Below are 25,337 nucleotides of genomic sequence, written 5' to 3' on the forward strand. Positions count from 1 at the left end.
CTTCTTGCTTGCACTTATGGTTTTTGAGGAACAATCGCATGTATGGTGCATGCCATTCATCATGCCTAAATTTTTTTTTTTTCGTAAACCATCACAGATAGCGATATTCATCAAGAGACAAAAAATGCTTGCAAGTAAACTGTCTATCAGTGTCTAAAAATTCAGAACCGTCAAAATAGTAGTTAAAAAGTTTTAGACCTCTTCAGATGTGGATGGTCAGTATTTTACCACCTACATAGCAACTACAATCAAAACGATGATATCACAAAGACCCTTTTTACATTAGACATTCACATCCCGAATTTCATTTTAATCGGCAAAACCATTTTCCGATAAAATAAAAATAACGATTTTTTTTTAATCTTTGGCGGTAGATAGCGCCTTACCGAAGCACTTTTGGATAGAGGTAAGTTGGGTTAAATCGTCCTATTTTGATACCAAGAACCCCTGGTAGCGCGTTGTACAGACCTTTTAGGGACACCCTGTATATAGAGAGAGAGCAATTTTGGTTTTGGTTAAAGTCTAAAGTCACTAAAATCTAAATATTCTGTAGTATTCAGTATTCACTATTCAGTGACTGATCAGTGTTGGCAGTCAACGATTTGGCTATTCGGCATCGATCGGCAATTCGCTACATTGATGCCCAAAATAACAAATAGGTATCAGGTACTTAGTACTGCTACTGAGGTGAGGTACCTACGTCCTGCCTTTCACGAAATGACGAAAATAAGAATTTTAAATTTTAAAAACAGGAATTTTTTTTGCCCATAATTTTTGATTGAGACGTCTAATCGAAAAAGTACGAATCGTTTTGGATTCTACGCACCCAAATTAATCAGAAAAAGTTTTTTCCCGAGAAATTTTGGTGCAGTCGATTTTTGGAAAAAAAGGAAGGTTATACACTGCCTTTTTTTTGCCCCGAAAAAAAAATTGTCTCAGATCGACCGGAAAAATTTTTTTTATAGAATGTGGCCTGTAGAATCCATAATTCCAAACAGTTCCAAGATCCGACTACTAGATCAAAAGTTACAGCCCTTTGAATTTTTTGTCGAAATTGGTTTTTTGCCCATAAATATATCTATTATTCAAAGTTTTCGTTGACTAATTAAAGCAAAAGCAATAAAGGGGCCTGTCAGCAGTAAGAAATAAAATACCGTTCTAATCTAATCTTTTTCGCCTGTACAATAATAAATAGATAAATGACTACCAGCATCAGCAACCTGCAACCCAATTTCTATTTCTTACCCCCCCCCTCCCCTTCTAGTACGCACTGGGTGACTGTATGTGCCACGAACTTGTTTATCCCCCCCCCCCCCCCCCAGAATAAATTTCTACGTACGCCACTGGTGTCCGTCTGTCCGTGAACACGATAACTGCCATACGCTTCGGCGGATTCTGTTAATTTCGAAATCGGGGCATTTGAATTTATACATGCGTTACTGTTGGCAGCGGATGTGAGGTGGCTATAACCTCCTCCAAGGTTCCATAATAGACGCTGTCAATAGTAGTATTTGAAGCTTTTTTAAACATCCTATCTTTACAAAAATGTACTCGTAACCAACAGAAAAAAGGTGTTTACGTCCGGTTTCAAATAATCAGCCCTGTGATGTATCACAAACGTTAAACTTAACGTGCATGTTGGCTGTAGAAAACATTCAGCCCTGTGATGTATGAGAAACGTCAACTTAACGTGCAGGTTATCTGTCAAAAACATTATTTTGCATTATTTATAGTACGGGCAAAATAACCCTTTTCTAAAGTAACATGTGCGTTAAATTCAACGTTATTGACACACCACAAGGCTGATTATTTTGCCCATACTAAATAACGCAAAAGAACGGTTTTCGGCAGATAACCTGCATGCTATGTTTGATGGTTCGGATACATCACAGAATTCTATAAGAGAAACTTTCAACAGTAGCATATTGGTGACTGTTTTAAATAGCGTTACTTAAATAAAACGACTAAAATAAAGAAGTTATTTACGTATGGTCTCATCAATAAGGTTTAGTAGAATTTCGTATGTGAATAGATTCAAGTCAACTGGAGAATCCCTTAAAATTATTTTATAGGTTTCTAGCAAGAACTTTTCGAAAATCTCTTAAAGAATATCTGAGCAATTTCTTAAAAATGTCTTGCAGTAAAGAATCGCTAATACAATTTTTTTCGTAAACTACTCCAGCAACTTCTTGTGTTCTAGTAATCAATGATTGAAATGTTTGATTTCTGTTATGTTCTTTATTAGGATCCAATAAAATGATGCGACTGATGGTATCATCGCAAAAAAATTAACATTTCTCAACAGGTGTTGAATTATTTTACAGAATAGGTACATGTTAGGTTGTGCGAAACTAATTTCTAACACGCGAACAATCGTACGGTCTTTACCCTTATTTCATTTCTACAATTCCATCAATATGATCTCTGATCTGCACATTTGCGAGATCTGCAAAAACTCCGGGGTACAATGGATCAGCGCAGTCGTAGCCCCACGAAACGACACCGATCTGGACACCATTAGAGATAAGCGGGCCGCCGGAATCTCCCTACGAAAATTATAATTTTTAATTGTATACATAGCTTGTAGGTACGTTAGGTTAATTACCTGGCAGGCGTCTTGACCTGGGTTCATGAAGCAAATCATTCTTTCCGTGATTTCACCTTCGTATGCCTTATTACACGCTTTTCGATCTTCTTCTTTGAGCTCAACAACTTGCAACTGTTTGGGCGAGGGTCCATCGGTATAGAGAGCTCCCCAGCCGGTCACTAACGCCGTACGACCTCCTTCTTGAGCGTTCACGGAAATCATTGGAATGATTTGTGCCGTGTGTGAAAGATCGATGTCGCTACTCAATTTCAACACTGAGATGTCGAAGTCGGTGGTGACAGGATCGTAGTTGGGATGATCGTGAATTTCGGCGATTGCCACAACAGTACCGCCTTGGTTTCTCAAGCTAGTACCATAGCGAATATTCAGGAATTGAGCATCTTTGCTGTAAGATCGAAAGTGTTAGTCACAAAGTGGTTACCTATAGCATCATTATCCGTACTTGTGTGTGCAGTGAGCAGCGGTTAAAATCAGGTTGCGAGCAATGATGGATCCACCACAACTGTGTCTGTCGAAAGCTTCCAGTGAAACTTGGTGGGGATAATCTTCAATAATAGCATCTGCACCGCCGACAATTTTTCCGTCTAGTCGTCGCAAGCCGGCGTGGAACCTCGGACTTGCTTCTAATTATGTCAATATTCAAAAGAGGTAGTGGAAATATAGTACTCAACTTACCAACGGTAAGTGCGGCGAGCGCTGCAATCAGCACAATTTTCAACATGTTGCTGCTAAAAGGTGACCATATCGTCTCTCATTTCCCTTATATACCATTCTCAAGTGCTTATGTGAGGTGGTTAGATTAGATTTCCTTACATTATCTTGAATATGCAATACACAATGATCGAACTCACTGAAGAATTGATCTTAGTAAGTTTGCACCACTGCTGGCATTATCTAATCATTGGTTTGAAGAGTCAGGGCCTGAAAACAAATGAGAGAAGAAACAATTATGAATATTATATTTTTATAACCTAATTTTATCTTGGATATTACCAACTATAATTTTTATCAATGAGATACATGAGGTGTTTCAAGTAGTGAGTGCGCAAAAAAGGTTTTGTAACGTATTGTATACTTGATTACAACGTATTTATAGTCAATCTCCTGCAATATTAGAAAAAACAGGCATATGTTCTTATAAAATGCTGACCTTGTAGTCGAAGCCTTTCCGATATGGGATATTCTTTGCAATAACGAAAAGAAGGGCAGCACTGCACTGCAAAAGTAGAATAGTCTTAAAAAAAAATACGCAATTATATTCGTTATGGCTGGTTGTCTGGCTGGCTGACTGTCCGGTTGAGATCTCAGCAATTACAATAGCTAGAGACTTTTAATTTTCACTAAAAGCTTATTCTGAAGTCTGTTTTGAGTTAGATTAGATTAGATCATTTTAATTTTTGCTAATAAAATACTGATCTGCTGCTTGTTTACTACTTGTTTAGTTAGATCCATAAGTCCATGTATAGAAAAATCGTTTTTCTTAAATAACAGCTGTTGTAGTGAAATTAGAGAAACGACGACAGTAAAAACCGTAAAATGTACAATGACAATGCGCTGTCCTATATTTATTTTCAAAGATATCAAAAAATAATTTTCTTGCATAGTGACCAAATTCCCAACCTTTCTTTGTCAAAAAATCGTATGGAAAGTATTTTTTCACGATTTTTACTCTGCGTTTCCATATACAGGGTGGTGACTTGCGTAACGCATCATAGGGATTTTAAAGTATAATTCATAACATGCGATTATTGGCTCCCCAAATTATTTTAGAGCAAAAATGTATTAAAGTTTTTTGTAGAAAACATTTTTTTACGCCAAACTGCCGTATTAGTTTTCAATTTTTTTCATATAAAGACGGAAAATAGGGAAAATAAAACCCGCATCTTTTTCAATAATCTGCGATGCCATGGAATTTTCTAAAACAAAAAGATATCCAGTTATCAATTATAGTAGCAGTTCGAAATGGATTTTATGATCGACTTGGTTACTGTCTTGCAGTTAATGGTGACTTATTCGAACGTTTATTGTAAATTGTTATATTAGAAAACCGTTTTTAGTAATTTGGCCTTTCTTTATGTTGAATTCGCTGTTCTAAATATAATACTTTTTGATAGAATTTGATTTGTTTTATAGCAAACATTCCATGGCATGACGGATATTGGCGTAGTTTTTGTATTATAAATTTCCATGGCATCACAGATTATTGAAAAAGGTAGGGGTTTTATTTTTCCAATTTTCCGTCTTTATTATGCAAAAAATTGAAAACTAATACGGTTGATTGACGTAAAAAATTGTTTTCTACAAAAAACCTTAATACATTTTTGCTCTAAAATAATTTGGGGAGCCAATAATCGCATGTTATGAATTTTACATTGAAATCCCTATGATGTGCTAGCCAAGTCACCACCCTGTATATGAACAATAGCATAAATTTTTGGGTGACAGTCAATCGCGAATGTCAATGATAGTATTCATTAGGACCATTATGTGACAAACTTTTGTGTGCAACACATTTTTAAAGTGCCTTTTTTTCATGAATTTGCAAATTTCAAAACTAGTTTTACAAATGATTATTAACAAACTCTTAGAAATTTGTGGGTTTCGAGTAAAGCACATCAACTTTTATTTATTTATTTTATTTATTTACCCAGTAGATCCTAATATCACTAATTCAACGATTACTAGGCCACTGAGTTTACGGATAGGTGATGTATAGTTATTGCGCCATTATGCATTTATTTATTTATTACGCGAATTAAAAACAGAACACAAGAATTATTGCATTACATATTTTTCTTGTACAAAACTATTTTCTGTTCATGATGCCTACGATATGATTCCTGAGGGACGCATGGTCGACGTGTGAGTAAACTCCGGGGAATCTAGCATTTGCACATCCCCATCCCCACGAAACTACACCGACTTGGGCACCTCCAGAAACTAGTGGGCCGCCGGAATCTCCCTGTAAAAAAATGTTCAAAAATGTCACGCGGTGATAAGCGTGTTGATTTACCTGGCAAGCGTCTTGACCAGGGTTTTTAAAGCAGATCATTCTGTCGGTGATTTTGTTACCGTACGCCTTACTGCAGGCAACGCGAGCTTCTTCTTTAACTTCAACCACCTGCAATTGAGTGGGCGATGGGCCGCCGGAGTAGAGGGCACCCCATCCGGATACGAACGCGTGGCGATCTCCTTCTTGAGTGTTGGGAGAGACTAGTCCAATAATCTGAGCCTTGGGGGAGAGTTCAAAATCCTTTTCTACCTTCAAAACTGAAATGTCATAATCTTGGGTGGTTGGGTCGTAACTGGGATGGTCGTTTATCTCGGACACGGCAACGATTTGGCCGCCTTCGTTCTTTAAACTGCTACCATAACGGATGTTGAGGAAATAGTATTCTTGGCTTTAAAATTAAAGCTGGGGTTATTGAACGGATTGATGTTGATCTTACCCGCGAGTGCAGTGGGCTGCTGTCAAGATTAGGTTGTGTGCAATAATCGATCCACCACAGATGTGACGATCAAAATACATAACCGAAACTTGGTGTGGGTAAGATTCGATCGTAGTATCAACTCCGCCCACTATTCTTCCATCGAGCTGTGGAAGTTGAAGACGAGGCATCGGACTTGCCTCTGATATGCAATGTAAGTGGAAATTTTTACTTAAAAATTGAGCTAGTACTTACCGGCTACGAGAGCGGCGATAGTTGCAACAAGAACAATCTTGAGCATTTTGCTGCGATTGCGAAAGGTGATGATGATACATTGCGTTTCGTTTTTATACCATTGTCAAGCACGTATGTGACGTATATAGATTAGATTTTTCTCAACTAGTTTAAACTCACGGTTTTAAGTTTTTGGGCTTTGCTACAAAAAAAAAGGAGTTCGTGGTATTCTAAGACGTCGCTAACCGCTTTGTCAAGACAGTACCAGAGATTTAAAAACCGTTGACGAGACTCGCCGAAACACTATACATTATATCATTAAGTTTACTTACGTGAAACATTATCAATCGCAATTTAGGAACAATGGCGCAATTAACTCGTTGTTTTTTTGACGTATTTGCCGAAGAAACCTCCTATATACTTCCCTTCATAGTGGTAAGGTATTTCAATGTCTTCTCTACAAATAGCAATGCTTTTCGAAGTGTTTTCCACAGTGAAACGTGGATACTACTTTCTGTTTGGTGTTTTAAGAAATCTGCCTCCAAGTTAAGAAATTGTGATGAGGTCCTTTAATTTGATGGAAACTAGACTATAGGATAATCTTTTACCTTTGTAACTTGCGGAATGTACGCAAAGTTTGATCATAATCTACGCACCATCAAAGAGGTACAGAGTTCATTTTTTTTGTATCAAAAATCGTTTGAAATGATTAAGTACGTCGTTAATCAGTTTCATTACATTGTACCAGCTGATAATTTATTATATTTTTTAAAATATCCCATTGTGTATGCCACTTTAGATATTCGATAAATTTCGTGTATTACCTAGTTATCTATGGTTGAAATTACTATAGCTATATTACGTTGCAAAAAAACATCACCTGAATCTACGCCGATAACTGATAATTGATAGGTCTAGTGATTTGTACGAAGCCGTACACGGGCCACATATACACTTGGTGTTCTTCTTCTACAAAAAAGTGAAAATTTCGCCAAAAAAGTGAACATTTCTACAAAAAAGTGGAAATTTCTACAAGAAAGTAGAAATTCCCATAAAAAAGTGGAAATTTCGACAAAAATATTTGATGGCCTTTAAAATGATGGGTCACTCGATGGGGCGGCGGGGGAAGGTCAAATTTCTGCTTTGTTGTCGCCGCTTTCACTTTTTTTCGAAATTTTCACTTTTTTGTCGAAATTTCCACTTTTTTTGAAAATTTTCTTTTTTTGTGGGAATTTCCACTTTTTTGTAGAAATTTTCACTTTTTTGTGAAAATTTCCACTTTTTTGTCGAAGTTTCCACTTTTTTTGTCGAAATTTCCACTTATTTTTGGAATAAGAACACCAAGTGTGTGTATGGCCCGTGTACGGCTTCGTAGATTTGCCCCATTGTAAGGTATTTTTACAATTTGCGCCGCGGCTAATTTGTCCACGTTGTGCGTTAGGATACTTGGCATTCCGTTCAAGTTCGATTCTCTTTTGAACACCCCGAAAATTTTCTACAAACATATATAAGCATCTCCTCCCAGATTTTTTAAGCACGGTAATTTCAACGCTCCTCGTGATGGTTCGTCAATGTGTAAAGAACGAAGAAGAAAAACGTTATTTTGCCTAGGCAAAATGACATTTTTGACAAATAACCTGCACGTTAATTTTAACGTTTGTGATACATTACAGGGCAGATTATCTCCTACCTAAACTGCATTTCGTGACTATAATAACTTATTATCTTTAGAATTAGATACTAATAACAGTACCTACTTGAAATTGTTTTACGCAGACAGGTATTCTTAATGTAATTCCTATTTTTTTTCTTTAATTTAACCACGCCATTTTTCAACTTAAATTGTTACTATTTAACTGTTCCCCTGTATTTGTCCATAAATGGTTATTAACTGTTGGGCAATAAAATTATTGTTATTATTCATACAATTTTTTTGGGAAATGCTCATTATGCAGACTTTGGAAGCAATGCTCAAGTATACTGTTGTGCTCTTCTATTAGGTAGTCGGGTCCACCAATACCCCACCTAAGGCTTCGGCTGCTAAGGCCATTAGCCTACCGTCCTATTTAGTACTTTACTTACATAAAGTATTTTTACAAGAGAAAAACAAACATCAACTAAGAAACATGTATACATAATTACAAGAATAGGTATCACAGATCATCACAGCAAACCGGCACTCAAAGTTTGTTCAAAATTACAATGACTCGTATGAAACTTACCTAATGCTCTTTGACAGTGATCGTGGTAACTTTGAAGAGGTCACGTTCGTTTTTGTATGCTACACAGACACAAAGTATGTGCTCTGGTGTTGACACCACATCTATTATACAAATTTTCACCCGCCAACAAATACATAAGAAGCAGTGTGTTTCAACACACCCGATGCAACAGCGCGTTGTGTATAAAGTGTACCTCATATGCATCATAAGGAGTATCTACTTGCTGTCGTTTTTTTATTATAAGTTATAAGAAAACACAAAAGAAACAGTTAAACTTCTAATGAACAAACTTTTTGTTTAGATCTTATTTGCTAGCATGCTTTCTTAAAATATCTTCAATGTACATTCTCAGCTGCGCGTTGTCTACGTGTGAATATACACCGGGATATTTAGCGTCAGCGCATCCGTATCCCCATGACACGACACCAACCTGAGCACCGCTAGCGACTAGTGGACCACCGGAATCACCCTACGAAGAAAATAAAGTCTCCAAACTGCAAGTACTAATACGATATTTTACCTGACACGAATCTTTACCGGGGTTGTTAAAGCAGATCATTCTGTCGGTGATCTTTTTGCCACCGTATGCCTTTTTGCATGCCTCTCTGTCTTCCTCGTTGAGTTCAACTACTTGCAATTGTTTTGGTGATGGCCCGTCAGTGTAAAGGGCACCCCATCCTGATACGAAGGCTCTACGACCGCCTTCCTCAGTGTTGTATGGTACCAAATCAATAATCTGTGCCTTGGGTGACGCCTTAATGTCGCTGACCAGTTTCAGGATCGAGAGGTCATAATCGAAGGTAATTGGATCGTAACTGGGATGATCGAATTTTTGGGCAACTTTTATTACCGAACCACCCTCCTCCATTAAACTGCTTCCGTAACGGATGCTTAGGAATTGGACCAGATGACTACCATATGAAACTCATTACTAACTAGTCGACTAGAGATTACGATCTTACTCAGTGCAGTGAGCAGCTGTCAAAATTAGGTTGGGTGCAATGATCGATCCGCCACAATCGTGAACATCTAAGAATTGAAGAGAAACTTGGTGAGGGTAATCTTCGATGTTCACGTCGACTCCTCCAACTATTCTTCCATCCAGTTGAGGAACTACTGGACGAAATCTCGGGCTTGCTTCTAATTCGAACGTTAGTTAGGATTATGTTGAAAGATGATTTCCACTTACCAATGGCAAGAGCGGCGATCGCTGCAATCAGCACGATTTTGAACATGATGGCTAAAAGGTAACGATGGTGCATTGCACGGTGTTTTTATACCATTCACGTGGAGCACCGAGATTAGATTTTAACAAATGTGGGACGGATAGTTAGTTATCTTAGAGACAGTAGCTTTTATCGCGACAGTTACGAGTTCAGTTTTTTTATTCTGATCGCGTTTGTAACTCTTGTTCCAAAATTACATATTTACTGTTAGGACCTCTAGCTTACAAACTTAACGGTTCCCACATTGCCGACCTCGATGGTGTGAAGCCTAATGGCACGATGCAACAGGTTCGAAGACTGCCACCACTTTGGCCCGATAAACCTGCTGTTTGGTTTGCACAAGTTGAAAACACGGTTATCTTTAGTACCTCATCACACAAGATCTAACGAAATATTATTACTCTCTGCCACAATTAGACAGGTTATTTGAAGCATATAAGTAAGCATGATAAAAACGATTTTTCCCTTCGGGATGGACTCGGCCTATAAAATATGAAATGCTTGGAGTTTATCCCTGGGTAATGCTAGCTACAATGCATCTATGGAACACTACTCCATTTACGGCCGGGTGGCTCTACCACACTTAGACCCGTATAGCATCTTGAAACGATTATTATTAAGCGATGCAAACTTTTTAGGGGTATCTGTCTGCCTGTCTGCGAACACGATAAATGGCAAACGCTTGGAGCGATTCGGTTCAAACTTTAGGTATAGGACGTCGGATCACACCTCTCTGCCGATTATCTAGATCGCCGCTTTAGACGTGGTTTATTTAATTTTAAGCAACCCAAAACTCGTATTTCAGGGTTTACAAATGGTGAATTTGCATGATAAATTGTAAATGTTTTTTTTTTTTTTTTTTTATTTTTTTATTAATATATCTGCATATTTACAATCTACTCAGTAATACAATTGAGTAATGAGTAAATGTTATCTTGGATATGTACATGTCATAATTGGGTTCAGGCCATTACCGTCTTCCCAGGGTTATACACTAACATGAAACAGTTAGGGGAGTAAATCTAGTGGCCAGGTGCGTTGGAGTCTTCTTGGGGCTGTTGGTTGGCGCGCGAGGTGCCCCACAAGGTCATTTGCATGTCCTGGTAATTTAATGTTGTATGCCTGTGCGAATCTTTGGATTTCAGTTGTTACATGGGGGATTTTCAGGTCGGTGTGGATAGAATCGTTGCTTATATACCATGGTGCGTCAGTGATTATTCTGAGTATTTTAGATTGTATTCTTTGTATGATTTTTGTATGGGATGCTTTTGCACAGCCCCAGAGTTGGACACCATATGTCCAAATGGGCTTTATGATTGTTTTATAGAGCAGGACCTTGTTGGATAACGATAGCTGCGAGCGCCTTCCTATAAGCCATTGCATCTGTTTTAGTTTCAAGTCTATTTGTTGTCTTTTTTTCTTGATATGCGCACCCCAGTTGAGTTTTTCGTCAAGGTGCATACCTAAATATTTTATTTCGGACTTAGTTGGGATTTGGATGTTGTTAAAACTAGTGGGAGGGCACGCAAGTCTTCTATTGGTGAAGGTTATTTGTGCTGCTTGTCGCTGTTTACTGTGACCCTCCATTTGTTGGTCCAGTCTTGAAGGAGGTTGAGGTGGTTCTGTAAATGATTTGCCGCTGCTTCAGGTGATTCACTGGTTGAGAGGATGGCTACGTCGTCGGCAAACATGGCAATAGTTGTGTTATTCGTGGTTGGTGAGTCGCATGAGTAGATCAGGTAGAGTAGAGGGCCTAACACACTTCCTTGCGGTACTCCTGCTTTAATTTGATGGTATTCCGAGGCTGAGTTATGTACTATAACTTGAAAGAATCTTTCGGTGAGATAGGATTTTAGAATTAAATAGATCTGAGCTGGGAATTGTAGTTTGATCTTGAACAGGAGGCCATCATGCCAAACCTTATCAAAGGCTTGCTGTATATCTAAGAAAGCAGCTGCAGTTAATTTTTTTGTTTCAAGACTTTCTATTATTTGATTGACAATCCGGTGGCATTGGTGTATCGTCGTGTGGGCTTCACGAAAACCGAATTGGAAGGTCGGAATTATCTGGTCGAGATTAACAGTTTCTTTAATTCTCTTCAGGAGGAGTTTTTCAAAGAGTTTGGATAGTAGAGGCAATAGGCTTATCGGTCTGAAGGAAGATGGGAGGTTGGGTGGTTTGCCAGGCTTTGCGATCATAGTGATCCTAGCATACTTCCATTGTAGTGGGAAGTACGATAATCTCAGTATACTGTTGTATATTGTGGTGAGGAGGACAACTGCTTTTCTTGGCAGATGTTGCAATACTTCACCTACGATCAAGTCATAGCCAGGGGCTTTTTTTGTGTTCGTGCGGTTGATTTGCTGGCGTACTTCTGACGGAGAGAATGGTTGAATTGGCGGCGAGAGTTGGCACGGAGCGGTTAAGAAATCCTGAACTTCGGTGTCATTGTAGTTTTGGTGTGGGTTCGGGGTAGCGAATACGGTGGCAAGGTGTTCTTCGAAGGTGTCTGCTTTTTCGTTGTCAATTCTGGCCCATGTATCGTCAGGCTTTCTGATTGGTGGTATTGCTATTGTGGGTCTCTTGAATTTTTTTGTGGCTTTCCAGATTGAATGATCAGTAGGAGAGAGATTGGTGATATATTTTTTGAAAGTCTCATTGCGGGCTTCCGTAAGTGTGGTATGCAGTTGATGTGTAAGTCTGTTGTAGATTGTCTTGTCGTGCCTGTTCTTTGTTATTTGCCATTTTTTCCGGGCTCTTCGTTTCTCCGCGAGTAGGTTACGTATATGACGAGGAATGTTTTGTAATCGAATATTTATTGTGTAATGAATGCAACAGTTATTCTAACCGAGATTCTAACTTAGTTTATATAACTCATCTTACATTCAATCAATGGAAAAAATATACCATAGGTATATATGTTTAGCCACGATCACAGACAGTACTTTTCTTGAAAAATAAACAATATACCACAACGTAATAGTTTCAAAATGTTAAATTGCTAGTTAGTACCACAACGGCGTACACTTTAGAACTCCCTTGTGAAAAAATTATAGCGTACGTATTGTATCCAGAGCGGTAAAATTGGCACTTGTGACTTGCGCAACCCAACACTTCAAAAAGAAAGTAATTTAGGAGACACCACCGGTTGGTTGTATCGTTAATTCAGTGACCTAAAAAATTCAGAGTTGTATCGCTACTTTCATGACACACAAATGTTTACTTCTACATGAGGTGGTGTACCAAGGAGATACAAAATCGCATCGGCGACGTCTTTGCTTTGTATCTTTGGCAACATGCCTATAATTTCTGCGACACCCTTGAGCTTGAAAAATCCGTTGCTTGCGAAAATCTCAGTATCTACTAAACCTGGACTGACACTCTGCAAAATGGCGATTAGTTAGTGTGTGTATGCACGCAAAGCGCTTACCGAGACTTTAATTTTGCTCCCGATTCTCTTCAGATCGTTCCTCAAAGTTTCTGTTAGAGCCGTAATGGCATGCTTGGACGCGGGGTAAACGTTTTCGGTCGCCAAATTGAAAACGCGGTGTCCCATCACGCTGTTTATGTGTACAATGTAACCGTCGATGTTATTCTTCCTCATATCTTTAACAGCTTCTCTCGTAGCAATAGTCAAACCCAGAACGTTCGTGTCCAAAACACACTTAAAGTCCGTCGTCTCACCTTCGATCAAATTTGTCGGTCGTCCCGTTCCCGCGCTGTTAACCAAAATGTGGATTGGGCCCAGGTTCTCTTGCACCCACTTGAACGCAGTCAAAATGTCCTCTTCAACTCCCACGTCTGCTTTCAACGCGTACAGCTTACCGACCTTTGAGTGCAGACGCGCAGCGATCTGCTCGATTTTTTCCTTTCTTCGCGCTAACCCTGCGACCTAAATTGGCCAATCTTAACATAAAAATATAACCAGGAAGTTCACTTACGATACAGCCGTTATCAACAAGTGCCTCTGCAACGGCGGCTCCTATGCCGGAACTTGCACCCGTCACGACGGCTACCTTCCCGTGCCAGCGTTCCATTTCGACTGAAATTTAGTAGAAAGTAAACTTTCTCAGATGAAAGTAGGATTGCGTGCCGCTCTGTGTTTTTATTAGCACTTGTTATTAATTAACGTTTTCAATGCGTCGCGTGAAGACGCTCCATTTGATCATTGATGGTCGTTGGCGGCTATATTGTTAATGCGGCAATGTCGTAAGGGTAGATTAATTAATCGAATTGAACATGCGAAAGCAATTATCATCTTTCCAAACCATGCTAACATGTAAATTTGGAAATTTTAGGTAACTTAGGAATGTAGGTACTCTCTAATAGACTCGAGTTAAACATATTTACGTTCCTATCTCCACTTCCATTCTTCAGTGTCAATTGGCCACCAATCTTTTTTGAGAAGCTTAAGTTAGGTATATAGTGTGTTGCTTACTAGAAAGCAATAGAAATGCAATAGAATTATTTAAATACAGTAATCTATGTATATTTTTGGTCAGGAATCTTTTTTACTAGTAAGTACAATCAATCGTTGTAATATTATCAAAGTGTGTGAAGGTGTCACAGATCATAATTTGAAAAAACCGTACACTAATTAAATAGTATTTCTGAAATTTGGGTATTATCTACTTTCCATGATCCAGAGAGTAATGCAGGATAGTATCATTGCCGTAGAAAAAAAACCATCCAGGGAACATAGGTTTAAGGTAGGTTTTCATTTTTAGCGCGCTATTGTGGCCACTTTGTCCGTCCATCTGTCCGTCCGCCCGGTTGCTACTAGTTCTTTATCTGAAGAGCTATTGTTCCACTTTTTTCGCTATTTGGTTCGTGATGGTGTCGAGGCTTGCATCAAGGAAGGCATTTTTTCTGTGCCGTTTACTTGAAGTAGCGGGTCAAAATGGATTGCACATATGCAACGAAATTTTAATAGAAGTTGCACCTTAAAAATGGGAAATGAATGCAAGTGGAAATTCGTTTTTTATAAATCGTTTACGACTACTGTTGCTTGCTATTCTTTTAGAAAACTGGAGTAATAAGAAAATTTTGTATAGAGATTTTTGAGTCTTGAAAAGGTAGCAATCGGTGTAACTTGGCTAATTAAAGCCACCTGATAGTCTGTAGAAAAGCCCATTCGCAAAGGTTTACATTTCTAGACAATTTCCATTTAATTTTCGATTTACTTTGGTTAGTAAAGTTGTCCATGACAATGGGTCAAATTTATTGATTTAGTAGTAAGCAGGATTTTCTTGTAAAGAAGGTTAAGTGTTAATTTTCATGACTATTTATATAAGGGTGATAGGGAAACAACCAAAATAAAGAATAAAAAAGGGATTTATAACGACTTATTGGTATATTCAATGTATGGTTTGAACCCCTACTGGAATACTCTTTCTTCAATGATGCTTTCCTGTACCATGTAACTCCTCCCTAAGCTGAAGCTGTCAGACCTTGCACAATGTTGCTTTGTATTCGGATTGAAAATCACGTTGATGTTAGATGTATGGAATTGGATCATAAACACGAAAAGTACTAGGTACCTCCGTATCCACAGTGACCTACCAATCAATCAATGTCATAGCGCAATATTTATACATATATCTTTTCATTTTGTTTAATTAAGATGTCATTCGGAGTCCATTTTGACTTAACTATTTCTCCATCTGAAGAAACAAGGTTTATAAACAAACACACAAGGTTCATTAGACGAATTTCAAATGAATACCATCGGCCCGTACAAGAGATCGTTGCGCTCGTATTGATTTACTACAAATTCCAATGCGAATCAAAGGGTAACGCGAAGGGAATGACGAAGAATCAACTCAGGGAGTTTCTGCACAACACACTGGACCTCACCGATATCGACCTGTTAGAGTTTATAGCCTCGTCACTGGACGCAACAAGAAATCCGACGCCGATATTCCCAATGGAGCGCTGGGTTCGATCGATGCTTCTGTTCTTTTATGGCAACACCGAGGATCGGATTGATCACTGTTTCAAGGTAACTGCTAATGTTGCATTCATTGATTCGCACACGAACTGTAGGTCTACGACCGCTATCAAGAGGGTCGCCTAAGCCGAAACAACATGATGTCTTTAATGAAAAATTCGCTAATCGTTGACGAGGTGGAAAAAGAGGACAGCGTCAGAGTGAGTAGACTATGGTGAATGGTGGGTAGATTGTAACTTAAATTTAGGATTTTGTCGATCTGCTTACAAAACGGCTGGATTGGGATCACGACGGCATCGTGTCAAGGGAGGATTTTGTTAACTACGTTCGACACGTACCATTAGGATTAGAAACATTTGGGCAATGTCTACCTAATCGCGAGGCCATAAGAGCCTTCTTGTCGTCTTTCTCTCCTCATGTACGTAATGTTAAATGAACGATGATCGGTTGTCAATAAAAAGCTGCTTCTGTAACTTCTTACTTTTAGGTCCCTTGTAAGGCAACCATGCACAGCTATTATTACGCAACTACGTACTAAGTGTTTAATATCGCAAAAAATTATTCTTTATTAGAATTTGCTTACTACTTCTATGAATTCATGGAAAGTACAATACCTAGGATAGAGATAGAGTATAGTACCATAAATTGCTTAGGGTTTTTCGATTTACGAACCCATTAAAGTTGCTAGGAAAAATCTGAATCGCTTGGACGTGGTTTACAGTGTAAATGAGTTACATTGGCAAGTTTTAGGGTTTTTTTTTGTACGTGTACAAATACAAAGAAGGAAAGGACATAAAATTAAAAGTCCGTCAAAAATTATACGTTCAAACACGTAAACATAAGCAAATGATATCAATTTATAATCAAGAAGATTATTTAGAGAGGGTTCAAAATCCAGTATCAGTATAGAATAAGAGACAATGGCACTCGAGATCCAGATATTAGAAATGCTATCTTTTTTTGAAGTTAACCTTTTGGACTTACAAACTACGCTTTATTAGCACCGATTCCTTAATTTTGAATAGAGCACGTACTTGAACTTCAAACTAAAACTTTTTTAAGAAACGTCTGAGGTACCTAACGGAAGGTTCGACGCACTTCGAAATCTTGTTGCTCGACTAGTAATACTACCAATATCACGACTAAAAACGCTTTCCAGAAGGTGACTTAGAAACGTCGCTCTGTAATCTACGCGTAAGGGGTGGCACGGCAGCATTCAGTCTGACTGGTCGTCTTTTGCGCTCAAGGGTCATGTAAACAAACATCGCGACTGCATAACAGCGTACCTCGCCAATGAATTAGGTAACTCACCGGGGGGCGTTAGCCCCAAGCTGGCACTAAGCTGTCTTGGATCTCCGAACACTCCGGTTGGCGATTGGGGCTGAATGCGTCGTTGGAGATGACTTCCTGAAGGGTTAAGATGGAGCTCATACCTATTTGGGAAAGGGTTACGCCGCGCGCACGTGTATTATTTAGGATACGGTCCTCTGATCAGGTCAAGCTCACCCCGGAACTCTTTTTGTTAACAATGAGGCCTTTATTTTTCGTATTGGGTTGACGCCATGATCTACTCAGCGATATAATCAACGGGAGCTACCCGCGGGACCGCGTCATAGGCACATGCACATAATGCACTCTAAAAGCCTAGGAATATATCCGGATATCTGCGAGGGGTTTTACCTAATAGCCCAACAACAAAGCACGACCAGCACGATTCTCCATTTTTTTTCTTCATTCCATCAGACATTTTTTTTATTCATTTTGGCCAACATAGCAACCTGAATGGCGGTTTTGATTATGTATCTATAATTTATCCTTTGCAGTTTAAACCAAGGGCCAGGGATCTTATCTAAGTACTTCATGCGTATACTTGAGAACAGTATAAAAGCGAAACGCGATATATCGTCCTCACCTTTTCGCAGCAACATGATCAAGATTGTACTGATTGCAGCGCTCGCCACATTGGCCGTTGGTAAGTCGAAACTTCTTTTACTAAAATAATTAACTAAAGGTAAACATTTAAAAATCTGAAGCAAGCCCGAGGCTTCGCGCTGGAGTTCCACAACTAGATGGAAGGATTGTGGGTGGAGACAATGCGAACATTGAAGATTATCCGCATCAAGTTTCGCTTCAAGTTTTAGACATTCACAACTGTGGCGCCTCGATCATTGCTCGCAACCTTGTTTTGACTGCTGCTCATTGCACATCCGAGTAAGTTTAATTAAACGCGCTATTAACTAAAGGTAACATATGAAACGTTTCAGCTACGAGACTAGCTACTTAAGCGTCCGTTGTGGTAGTAGTATCATGGAGAAGGGTGGTCAGGTTCTTAAAGTTGCACAGAAATTCGACCATCCTAATTACGATCCAACTCGCACCGACTATGACCTTTCAGTTCTAAGGTTGGTCGGAGAAATTGAGCTTTCGTCCAAGGCTAAGATCATCGACTTGGTTCCTAAGTACATTCAGGAAGGAGGCCGAAGTGCTTTCGTAACTGGATGGGGTGCTCTTTACACAGATGGCCCGTCACCTCAACAGTTGCAAGTTGCCAAAGTGTATGAGGAGGATAGAGAAGCATGTGGAAAAGCATACCGCGGCAAAATCACCGACAGAATGATTTGTTTCAAGGCTGACGGTAGAGATTCCTGCCAGGGAGATTCTGGTGGTCCACTTGTGAACGGTGGTTATCAAATTGGTGTAGTTTCATGGGGGTACGGATGCGCTGACGCAAGATATCCCGGTGTATATTCTCACCTGAATAATGCTGTTCTTAGAAAGTACATTCTGGACCATATCAACATATATGCTAAAAATTAAGTTTGAACTGTCACTTCGCATTAGCAATGTAGTAAGAGATTTTCTTGTACTGATGCTACATATTTGTGAATACTTCAGTAATAAAACAATGCAGTCAAGAAAAATCTAACTTGAGTTCCTTCTCAATATAAATGTAGTAGGTGATAATACCGATAAACAGATAACTATTTAAGTTACGAATACTTGGCAACTCGATTTTACAAATGTCCTTTCATTTGAAATCAAGCAGTCGCCCCTGGATGCGCATCTTGTATGGATGAATCTTTTTGGAAAGATATTGCTTCAGTGTTACAGTAACAGAAAGCTTCAAAATAATTGAGTGCAGCAGTGATTTCAAAAGCGACTTTTCGTAATCTCTTTTCTTAGGGCAAGTCTGGCGAGCGAGTATTCCAGTGGGGGAAAGTTTTGTCTGGGTGAATTATCCAATGCAAAAATTATTTGTGTGCGAGTTTTCTCGTGGGCAAATGTTCGTGGCCTAATTTGCCGGTGCGAATCTCCCTACAATCACTTAAATATGGTCCATTCTGAATTACACATGGGATCATTGTACATGATACTCGTAATAGTATTCTCATAAAAGAATCGGTATCTTTTTTAAAGATACTGGTAAGATCATGTCAAACAATCAGTGTTGCGCACAGAGGCAAAATGGTTACTGGAATAGTGCTTTTAAGATCGAGGGTTGTCTTTTTAAATCGAAAGGATGTAGTACGTTGGTCTTTCCAGCAGGAGTTTTATAGTTAATGCTTGTAACGAGTGGTTTTATTTCGCTCCGAATTTCATTAAAAAATTCGAAATTTCTTGTCATGATAGTGCAGGTCACCCTGTATATTTCATTATTTGTTCCGGTTAGAAAGTTTGTGATCATTTATGTTTGGGCATTTCGGTTCGCTCAAGACTATGGTACGATAGATTTAATCTCGCTCAAATTTAATTTCGTCGTGGGAAGATTGCAAAGTTGATTGACGTCATCATGAGTAATGCGAGATTTGTCGTTCGTTCCGAGAATAGGAGCGGATATAGCACCCAACCACCCAGGGATCAGGGGTCTTCATTCGTCAGCAGAAAACCGTGAGATTCGCTTACGCAGCAGTTTCGTGGAGGCTGATGACGAAGCTAAAGTGGTTTAAGTTTTTTTTATCTAAACCAATGGGAGAATTTCTAGTGGGAGCCATTTTTTGTTTTATGGTAATTTGGGTGTGGTTTTCTCATTTGAATTCTGAAGAAGGGGATAGTTTTGGAAAGACTCGCGGTTAGTACGTAAAAGGGTCAACACGTACCCTGAGCGATCGTCTTGGAGCACTTAGCGTTTTGAGGCGACGGATTATTTCGGTTGCTCCCATTTTGCGTGCTTCTTGCACCCCGTTTAGAAGTGTTATTCTCTTTTTGCGTTGAATTTTTCGGCAACGAAAACCCAGGTTCCGATCAAGTGATATTTAGGCGAACCACTTGAGCTTCACACCAATTTACTTTGGATGCAGTGAATAGCGTTAGGATACGTTGTGATTTCTCGAGGATATATAAATCAAAGTGCTGCCCTATTCATCAAGGCGCAGATATTCGGGATCAGCCCCAGGTGGTATTTCCTACTAGTGCCGTCGGAACGTGACCATAAAAAATTGTGTTCTGCCGTGCCGCTAACTTAAAAATCCGTCTCCAGCAGGCGAGTCAAAGTCAATAAACTCTAAGAGCCGGTGGAATGAAATAGTAGGGGTCACTGTGTTAAATTAAATACCCCTGCTGTGTAGAAACTTTGGCAACTAGCCGTTTCCCACTCACCACGCGAAGAATTTCCTGGACTAAGATTCCGTTTAAATACTACACTTTGCTTTCGTTCCGAGGAAGGATAGGCCCCGTGGATTTTGTTTCCGTGTGTTAACTTCAAGCAACCCCCTAGGAAGTCACAGAGACCTAAGCGTCAGGTTTCACCACACCCACCCTGTACCAGTGGAAAGAGCAGTTCACAAGATCGGCTGTACAAATATTGTAAAGGTTAGTCTAATTAAATTTGTAACGTTCTGTAAAAGACCACTTTTTGGTAATCTAGCTGTAGTAAAACTTGATGTTATTGTCTATAAAGTCCAATGAACGATTACCAAAGAGTAGGATAAATTCTGTGTTTATTTAAATAAGGAAGTCCCAGCTCACGCTGGAGTAAAAACAATTACCTATTCTTAAAATTTTCAAACTGTAGAGGATGGCCTGGCCACCCCTTGAGTAAATTAGTCTAAACTGGTACGATTTTATTTAGTTTAGTTGTCATTGTTAAGCTACATTTTTATGAGTAGGAGAGAAGAACTGCTAGATCCCGGTATTTTGTTTGTATATATAAATAATGTAAATATATTATCTACTTAGCTCCAATGTGCCTATTTCTTTGACGGAGAACTAGGGGAAAGAAGAGAGGAGTAGGAGTTGCGTCAAGAGACTGGTAGGCGGCAGGTTAAAGTTGGTACACAGTTTCTAAAGAGTTAAAAGCCCACCGATTTGAGTTAGCCGGAGCATTTAATTTTTTGTTTGTAAGCAGCCTGAAAAGAAAACGGTTTGCCTTGCCGGGCGGAACCGATGGTAATTTTCAAGATCAGAAGGAACCCCCGTAGCATGCTATAATATTATTTCTTTATGACTGATATTAGATATGTAATTGGTGCATCAAAGAATTTGCTCACTATAGTATTTTTATTTACTAATTAGTCTAAGTTGTCATACTGTAACTTGAAGATCTCTTGTACCATTAGTTTGAAGCGATTGTCCACCCATTCATTCCGAATACAGCTTGTTGACAACCACCAATTTTTCCATTCCAATTTTTACAACTCACGCGCGTTTAGCCAAATCCCGTCCTTCGCGGTGGGAATTAGGTTGGTGGGATCAAACTGCAGGGAGCTTCCGGTCTTTTCATGCAGGCGAAACGCAAATTTCCTCAAAAGCGCGATCAATCCAACCTTAGCTTGCATTAGTCCGAAACGGGCACCTACAAAGTTTCGATGCATACAAGAAAATATCGTTTTGAAGATATGATAACCTATGCAAATTCGTGGTCCTTCACCAAACGGCAGGTAAACGTAAGGATGCCGTTGGATGGAATTTTCATCTGAGAACCTCGCTGGTACGAATTCTTCAGGATTTGGGAAGTATTCGGGATCGTGGTGTAACGCGAAGACGGGAATGTAGATTCTGGTCCCCTTACCGATGGTGGCGTCACTTCCTGGTATTTGATAATCCTCGACGCACACGCGCGGTATTAAGGGTGCAGGTGGGTATTTACGTAAGGTTTCTGAAATGATAGCGAAATGAAATGGTCATAGTGGGGTAGGGATGACTTACCGTCGAGTACTTGGGAGAGGTACTTCATTTCCGTAACCGCCTCATATGTAACCGCCTGGTGTTTTTCTACAATTGCCGAAATCTCTTGCCGAAGTGTGTCTTGAATTGCCGGATTTTTCGCCAACTCGTATAGACAGAACGCCATGGTGGTTGATGACGTTTCGAAGCCAGCCAGGAAGAATACGAAGGTGTTCGCGGCCATTTCTTCGATCGAGAGGCGGTCATCGTCACTTTTACTGTTCTTCAAGTCAATCAAAATTTGCATAAAATCTCTTCGATTGAGTGCATTAGTTTCTCGATAGGAAACGGTGTCATGTACCAATTTCATGAAAAACTGTGTGATGTGATTTGGTATAAGCTTGATATTCAGCCATTGGGCCAGGCCAGGGTTTACCATTGCTATCGCAGACGCCAGCGTCTGTCCTTTTATTACTGTTGTGAAGACGCTTTTCCCATACCGTCGAAATTCACTATCAGGATTAGCAAAACTGTCACACTCTACGCCGAAAGCACAGGAGCCGATAACGTCGGTTGTGAAACAGCCTAAAAGTTCCTTTGCCTCGATAGGGTTGCTTTTTCCAATCGCTTTTACGAGCGTCTCACTGCATCGCACCAGGGTTGGAAACATAAGCTTTATTTTTCCCGACGTGAAAGTCGGCGTTAGTTTTTTACGTAACTTTCCCCATTTTTCACCTTCCAAATTAAAAAGATGTGCGCTAAGCGGGTCGCCCTTTTCGTTCGCATATGTCCCACGATCGGTGAAGTACCGAAAATGCTTGCTCATTATGTTTCTTATGTAATCGGGATGTATAGGTAAATAACTGGGTGAAGAAAAGAAGTACAGACCTACATGATTCCATCCTTTAGCTTTAAAGTTGGTGTAATATTTTTGAATGCGGTGTCCTATGTATTCCTTTCTAGCGAATGGGTTTTCGGCAGTACCAAACGGTATCGATGGATTTATGAATGGCACCTTTCTTCGTTTCCAATACGTAAAATTCCATTTAAAATACACGTACACGACAACTATAGATACGATGAAAACAAGTAAAAGTAACATTCTCTATTTAACCCGCAAATTCACACTGCTTGATCATTGACGCTTCAGATCATCGGAGTACCGCTATGTGAACGAATGGCGCCGTTGACCTCCTCCCGCCACATAAATTGTGATTTTTTGTTTACACTCCGGATAAAAAGCACTTTACCAATCAAGAAATGAAAAGATAGGCCCGTAATATTTTAAAAAACCTGGCAGAATATATGTAATGGCATAGGTTTTGCAAAACTGGGTCAAGAGTTATAGGTGCCGTTGCCGAATTAACTTACCTGGTACTTATTTGTTCATTAATTGCACGGCCACATGCAATCAGTTCAAGCCGAACATCATAGTTTTGCGGACCAACCAAAAGACACCAATAGTGCTGCTTTCATTGGTAATCTAAGGGGGAAAAGTGCGCAAAATACATTGCGTTAGTAAACGAAATCCCATAACCACTTGCTGAGCAGAAATTACTTGACAAACTTTTAAAAATTTCAAAAGTTAAACAAGTAATAATTTTTGACTTAACTACATGTTGCGAAGAACACTGAGATCCATAAGTTAAATCATCAAGTCTAAAAGAAATGGCAATACCAAACAGTGAACAACTTAGTGTTGACCTCTGTGGCACTCCATTGTAAGTAGGCGTCACTGATTCTGATGGCAAATTATGTTCTTTCTTCCAAACATGATCGTACAAATTTTGGTGGGCGCCCACTATGCTTTTGAGCCGGAGTACCAGTGGAGAGAATTAAAATCTACAAGAATAAATGGCGGTGGAAGCTGAGTTGTAATTTCTCGAGCTTCTTCAACATCGTAAGTTGTATTTGGAATGTGAATCTTGCAGAGTGTCTGCTAGTTTTAAGTTTGACTGCTGCAGCCTGTTAAGTTGTATTTAATTTAACCTGTTTACAGGGCCTTTCTGGATGTGAAAGGCTAATCTTCCACAAGCTCTTGCAGATGAGCAGAAATTTTTTCTGATAAGATTGAAATTTCTGATGTTCTACGTCTAAGTGATCAATACACAACAGAGACTTGTTATAACAAGTCTCTGATACACAACGGTGGGTGCCTTTGTATGAGTAGTTTTAGTTCGTTTAAGTTATTTGATAGCCCTCGACAATTCCATTGGATAATTTTCAACGATCAGCATTCTTGATGGTTTCGAAAACTCTTTCCCAGACATTTTTTTGATTGTTTTTCAAACATCCGATGTTGGATTTATTGAACTAACATAATTTTGCCAGTATATTTCTTTTACTTTCAATTATTACTTTTCTAGCTGCTGCACGTGCCTTTTTGAATGCGATCATTGTTTAAACGATGAGGTTTCGCTGAAACCATCTTAGCATCTGCTTCTTCTCTTCGATAGCGTTTTTAACAGCAGGTGTCCACCATTCCATTGTTTCTCCTTCTGCAGCGTTTATGATACTCTCAATAAATGTTTTCACCTTATTGTCTATGCCAATATTAGCTTCAGCTTTCCAATTAGCACTTTCTATTATCCATTTTCTAGGACACGATTCTCTTATTCTTTTTAGGGGACTCTCAATGCTTATTGGCCAGTAGTCACTCTTTTGAAAATCGTCATGCGCGTTCCAGATATAAGTTTCGTTGCAATAACTGGCGAGGAGAATGCAAGATCTACTGACCTAAAGATATTTGACTTCCCAAGAAATGCTGAGGTGTTTCCGTATTCAATAGTACCACTAGGTTATTATCTATATCTTCTTCCAATAAAGGTCCACGGGCATTTTTGTTTCCCCAACTCATGGAGAGAGCATTGCAGTTTCGGAGTAGCAGAAGTGGCTGCGCCAGTAAATCTTCAATGTCTTGTACATGCCAATTGGAATCTGGGAGATATATGTTACATGCAGTAATTTTCATTGGTGTCTTTATTTGGACAGCATTGGACTATAACCGGGTATTAATTGTTACTTCCTTCGCAGGGGCGTGAGATTGTACGTATGTGGCAACTCCTCCTGGGGCCCTGTTTTCGGTTATAAAATTTCGTCCAAAGTTAAAAGAACATGCAATATCACACACTATTTACTATCATAGATTGTAAAGGTACTACCTTCCGGTTGTCCTTTACTATGATGATTAGACCTATCCCTCATGGTACTCTAATGAAAGGTCTCAACGAAAGGAATGAATTTCTATCAACCATAGTCCTCCTCCTCGATCCCTTATAATGATTGGATTATAATTCCTTATATCTCAAGAACAGATTGTCGGAGGAGGGTACCCACAAAGCGCGATTGGGATGTCTGGAAGAGATATATCCATTGGTGATATCAAAACTTCAGTGAAACTATCCGCAGGACGGAGGGTCCAGGACTCTCAAAGGGCGGAAAGATAGTCTGGCTAGACGAGACACATCTACTGGCAATGAGAAAACTTCATTGTGAATATCTCGAAAATGTTGGAGGAAGGTACCTAAATGCAATATGTCGGAGAATTTCTCTAAGGGCTTGATTTTG

At 39.3% G+C, this 25,337-nt stretch overlaps 7 protein-coding genes across 8 annotated transcripts; 2 read left to right on the top strand and 5 right to left on the bottom strand.

The window, feature by feature from the left end:
- Positions 1 to 2,294: 2,294 nt before the first annotated feature.
- LOC116159419 (trypsin alpha-4-like) lies at positions 2,295 to 3,440 on the bottom strand. The gene is made up of 4 exons (XM_031472389.1): positions 3,284 to 3,440; positions 3,051 to 3,231; positions 2,606 to 2,993; positions 2,295 to 2,546 (listed from the first exon to the last, which is right to left on the bottom strand). Exons 1-4 carry the CDS (start codon positions 3,327 to 3,329, stop codon positions 2,391 to 2,393), a joined length of 771 nt encoding a protein of 256 aa, XP_031328249.1. The 5' UTR covers positions 3,330 to 3,440; the 3' UTR covers positions 2,295 to 2,390.
- A 1,891-nt stretch (positions 3,441 to 5,331) lies between these two features.
- LOC116159699 (trypsin alpha-4-like) lies at positions 5,332 to 6,762 on the bottom strand. The gene is made up of 4 exons (XM_031472744.1): positions 6,292 to 6,762; positions 6,058 to 6,238; positions 5,622 to 6,009; positions 5,332 to 5,570 (listed from the first exon to the last, which is right to left on the bottom strand). Exons 1-4 carry the CDS (start codon positions 6,335 to 6,337, stop codon positions 5,415 to 5,417), a joined length of 771 nt encoding a protein of 256 aa, XP_031328604.1. The 5' UTR covers positions 6,338 to 6,762; the 3' UTR covers positions 5,332 to 5,414.
- LOC116159700 (EF-hand calcium-binding domain-containing protein 1-like) lies at positions 6,204 to 16,150 on the top strand. Its single transcript, XM_031472745.1, has 4 exons — positions 6,204 to 6,250; positions 15,342 to 15,719; positions 15,764 to 15,868; positions 15,916 to 16,150. Exons 2-4 carry the CDS (start codon positions 15,342 to 15,344, stop codon positions 16,102 to 16,104), a joined length of 672 nt encoding a protein of 223 aa, XP_031328605.1. The 5' UTR covers positions 6,204 to 6,250; the 3' UTR covers positions 16,105 to 16,150.
- On the bottom strand, positions 8,756 to 9,972 carry LOC116159698 (trypsin alpha-like). Of its 2 annotated transcripts, none has more exons than XM_031472742.1 (4): positions 9,682 to 9,972; positions 9,455 to 9,629; positions 9,013 to 9,403; positions 8,756 to 8,961 (listed from the first exon to the last, which is right to left on the bottom strand). In XM_031472742.1, exons 1-4 carry the CDS (start codon positions 9,752 to 9,754, stop codon positions 8,797 to 8,799), a joined length of 804 nt encoding a protein of 267 aa, XP_031328602.1. In that variant the 5' UTR covers positions 9,755 to 9,972; the 3' UTR covers positions 8,756 to 8,796. The 2 variants fall into 2 exon arrangements, with proteins under 2 accessions (XP_031328602.1, XP_031328601.1); XM_031472741.1 differs by having other exon boundaries at positions 9,455 to 9,632; positions 9,682 to 9,967.
- LOC116159701 (farnesol dehydrogenase-like) lies at positions 12,577 to 13,761 on the bottom strand. Its single transcript, XM_031472746.1, has 4 exons — positions 13,660 to 13,761; positions 13,149 to 13,610; positions 12,942 to 13,100; positions 12,577 to 12,891 (listed from the first exon to the last, which is right to left on the bottom strand). Exons 1-4 carry the CDS (start codon positions 13,753 to 13,755, stop codon positions 12,850 to 12,852), a joined length of 759 nt encoding a protein of 252 aa, XP_031328606.1. The 5' UTR covers positions 13,756 to 13,761; the 3' UTR covers positions 12,577 to 12,849.
- Positions 16,151 to 17,491: 1,341 nt separating the features above from the next.
- LOC116159697 (trypsin alpha-like) lies at positions 17,492 to 18,594 on the top strand. Its single transcript, XM_031472740.1, has 3 exons — positions 17,492 to 17,640; positions 17,702 to 17,879; positions 17,933 to 18,594. Exons 1-3 carry the CDS (start codon positions 17,529 to 17,531, stop codon positions 18,483 to 18,485), a joined length of 843 nt encoding a protein of 280 aa, XP_031328600.1. The 5' UTR covers positions 17,492 to 17,528; the 3' UTR covers positions 18,486 to 18,594.
- A 2,467-nt stretch (positions 18,595 to 21,061) lies between these two features.
- Positions 21,062 to 23,352, bottom strand: LOC116160062 (cytochrome P450 6a2-like). The gene is made up of 3 exons (XM_031473194.1): positions 21,813 to 23,352; positions 21,511 to 21,762; positions 21,062 to 21,459 (listed from the first exon to the last, which is right to left on the bottom strand). The coding sequence occupies exons 1-3, from the start codon at positions 22,870 to 22,872 to the stop codon at positions 21,296 to 21,298; spliced, it is 1,476 nt and encodes a 491-aa protein (XP_031329054.1). The 5' UTR covers positions 22,873 to 23,352; the 3' UTR covers positions 21,062 to 21,295.
- Between the last annotated feature and the right edge of the window lie 1,985 nt (positions 23,353 to 25,337).

This window comes from Photinus pyralis, unplaced genomic scaffold, assembly GCF_008802855.1.
Source record: "Photinus pyralis isolate 1611_PpyrPB1 unplaced genomic scaffold, Ppyr1.3 Ppyr1.4_LG1, whole genome shotgun sequence".
Classification (NCBI taxonomy): Eukaryota; Metazoa; Arthropoda; class Insecta; order Coleoptera; family Lampyridae; genus Photinus; species Photinus pyralis.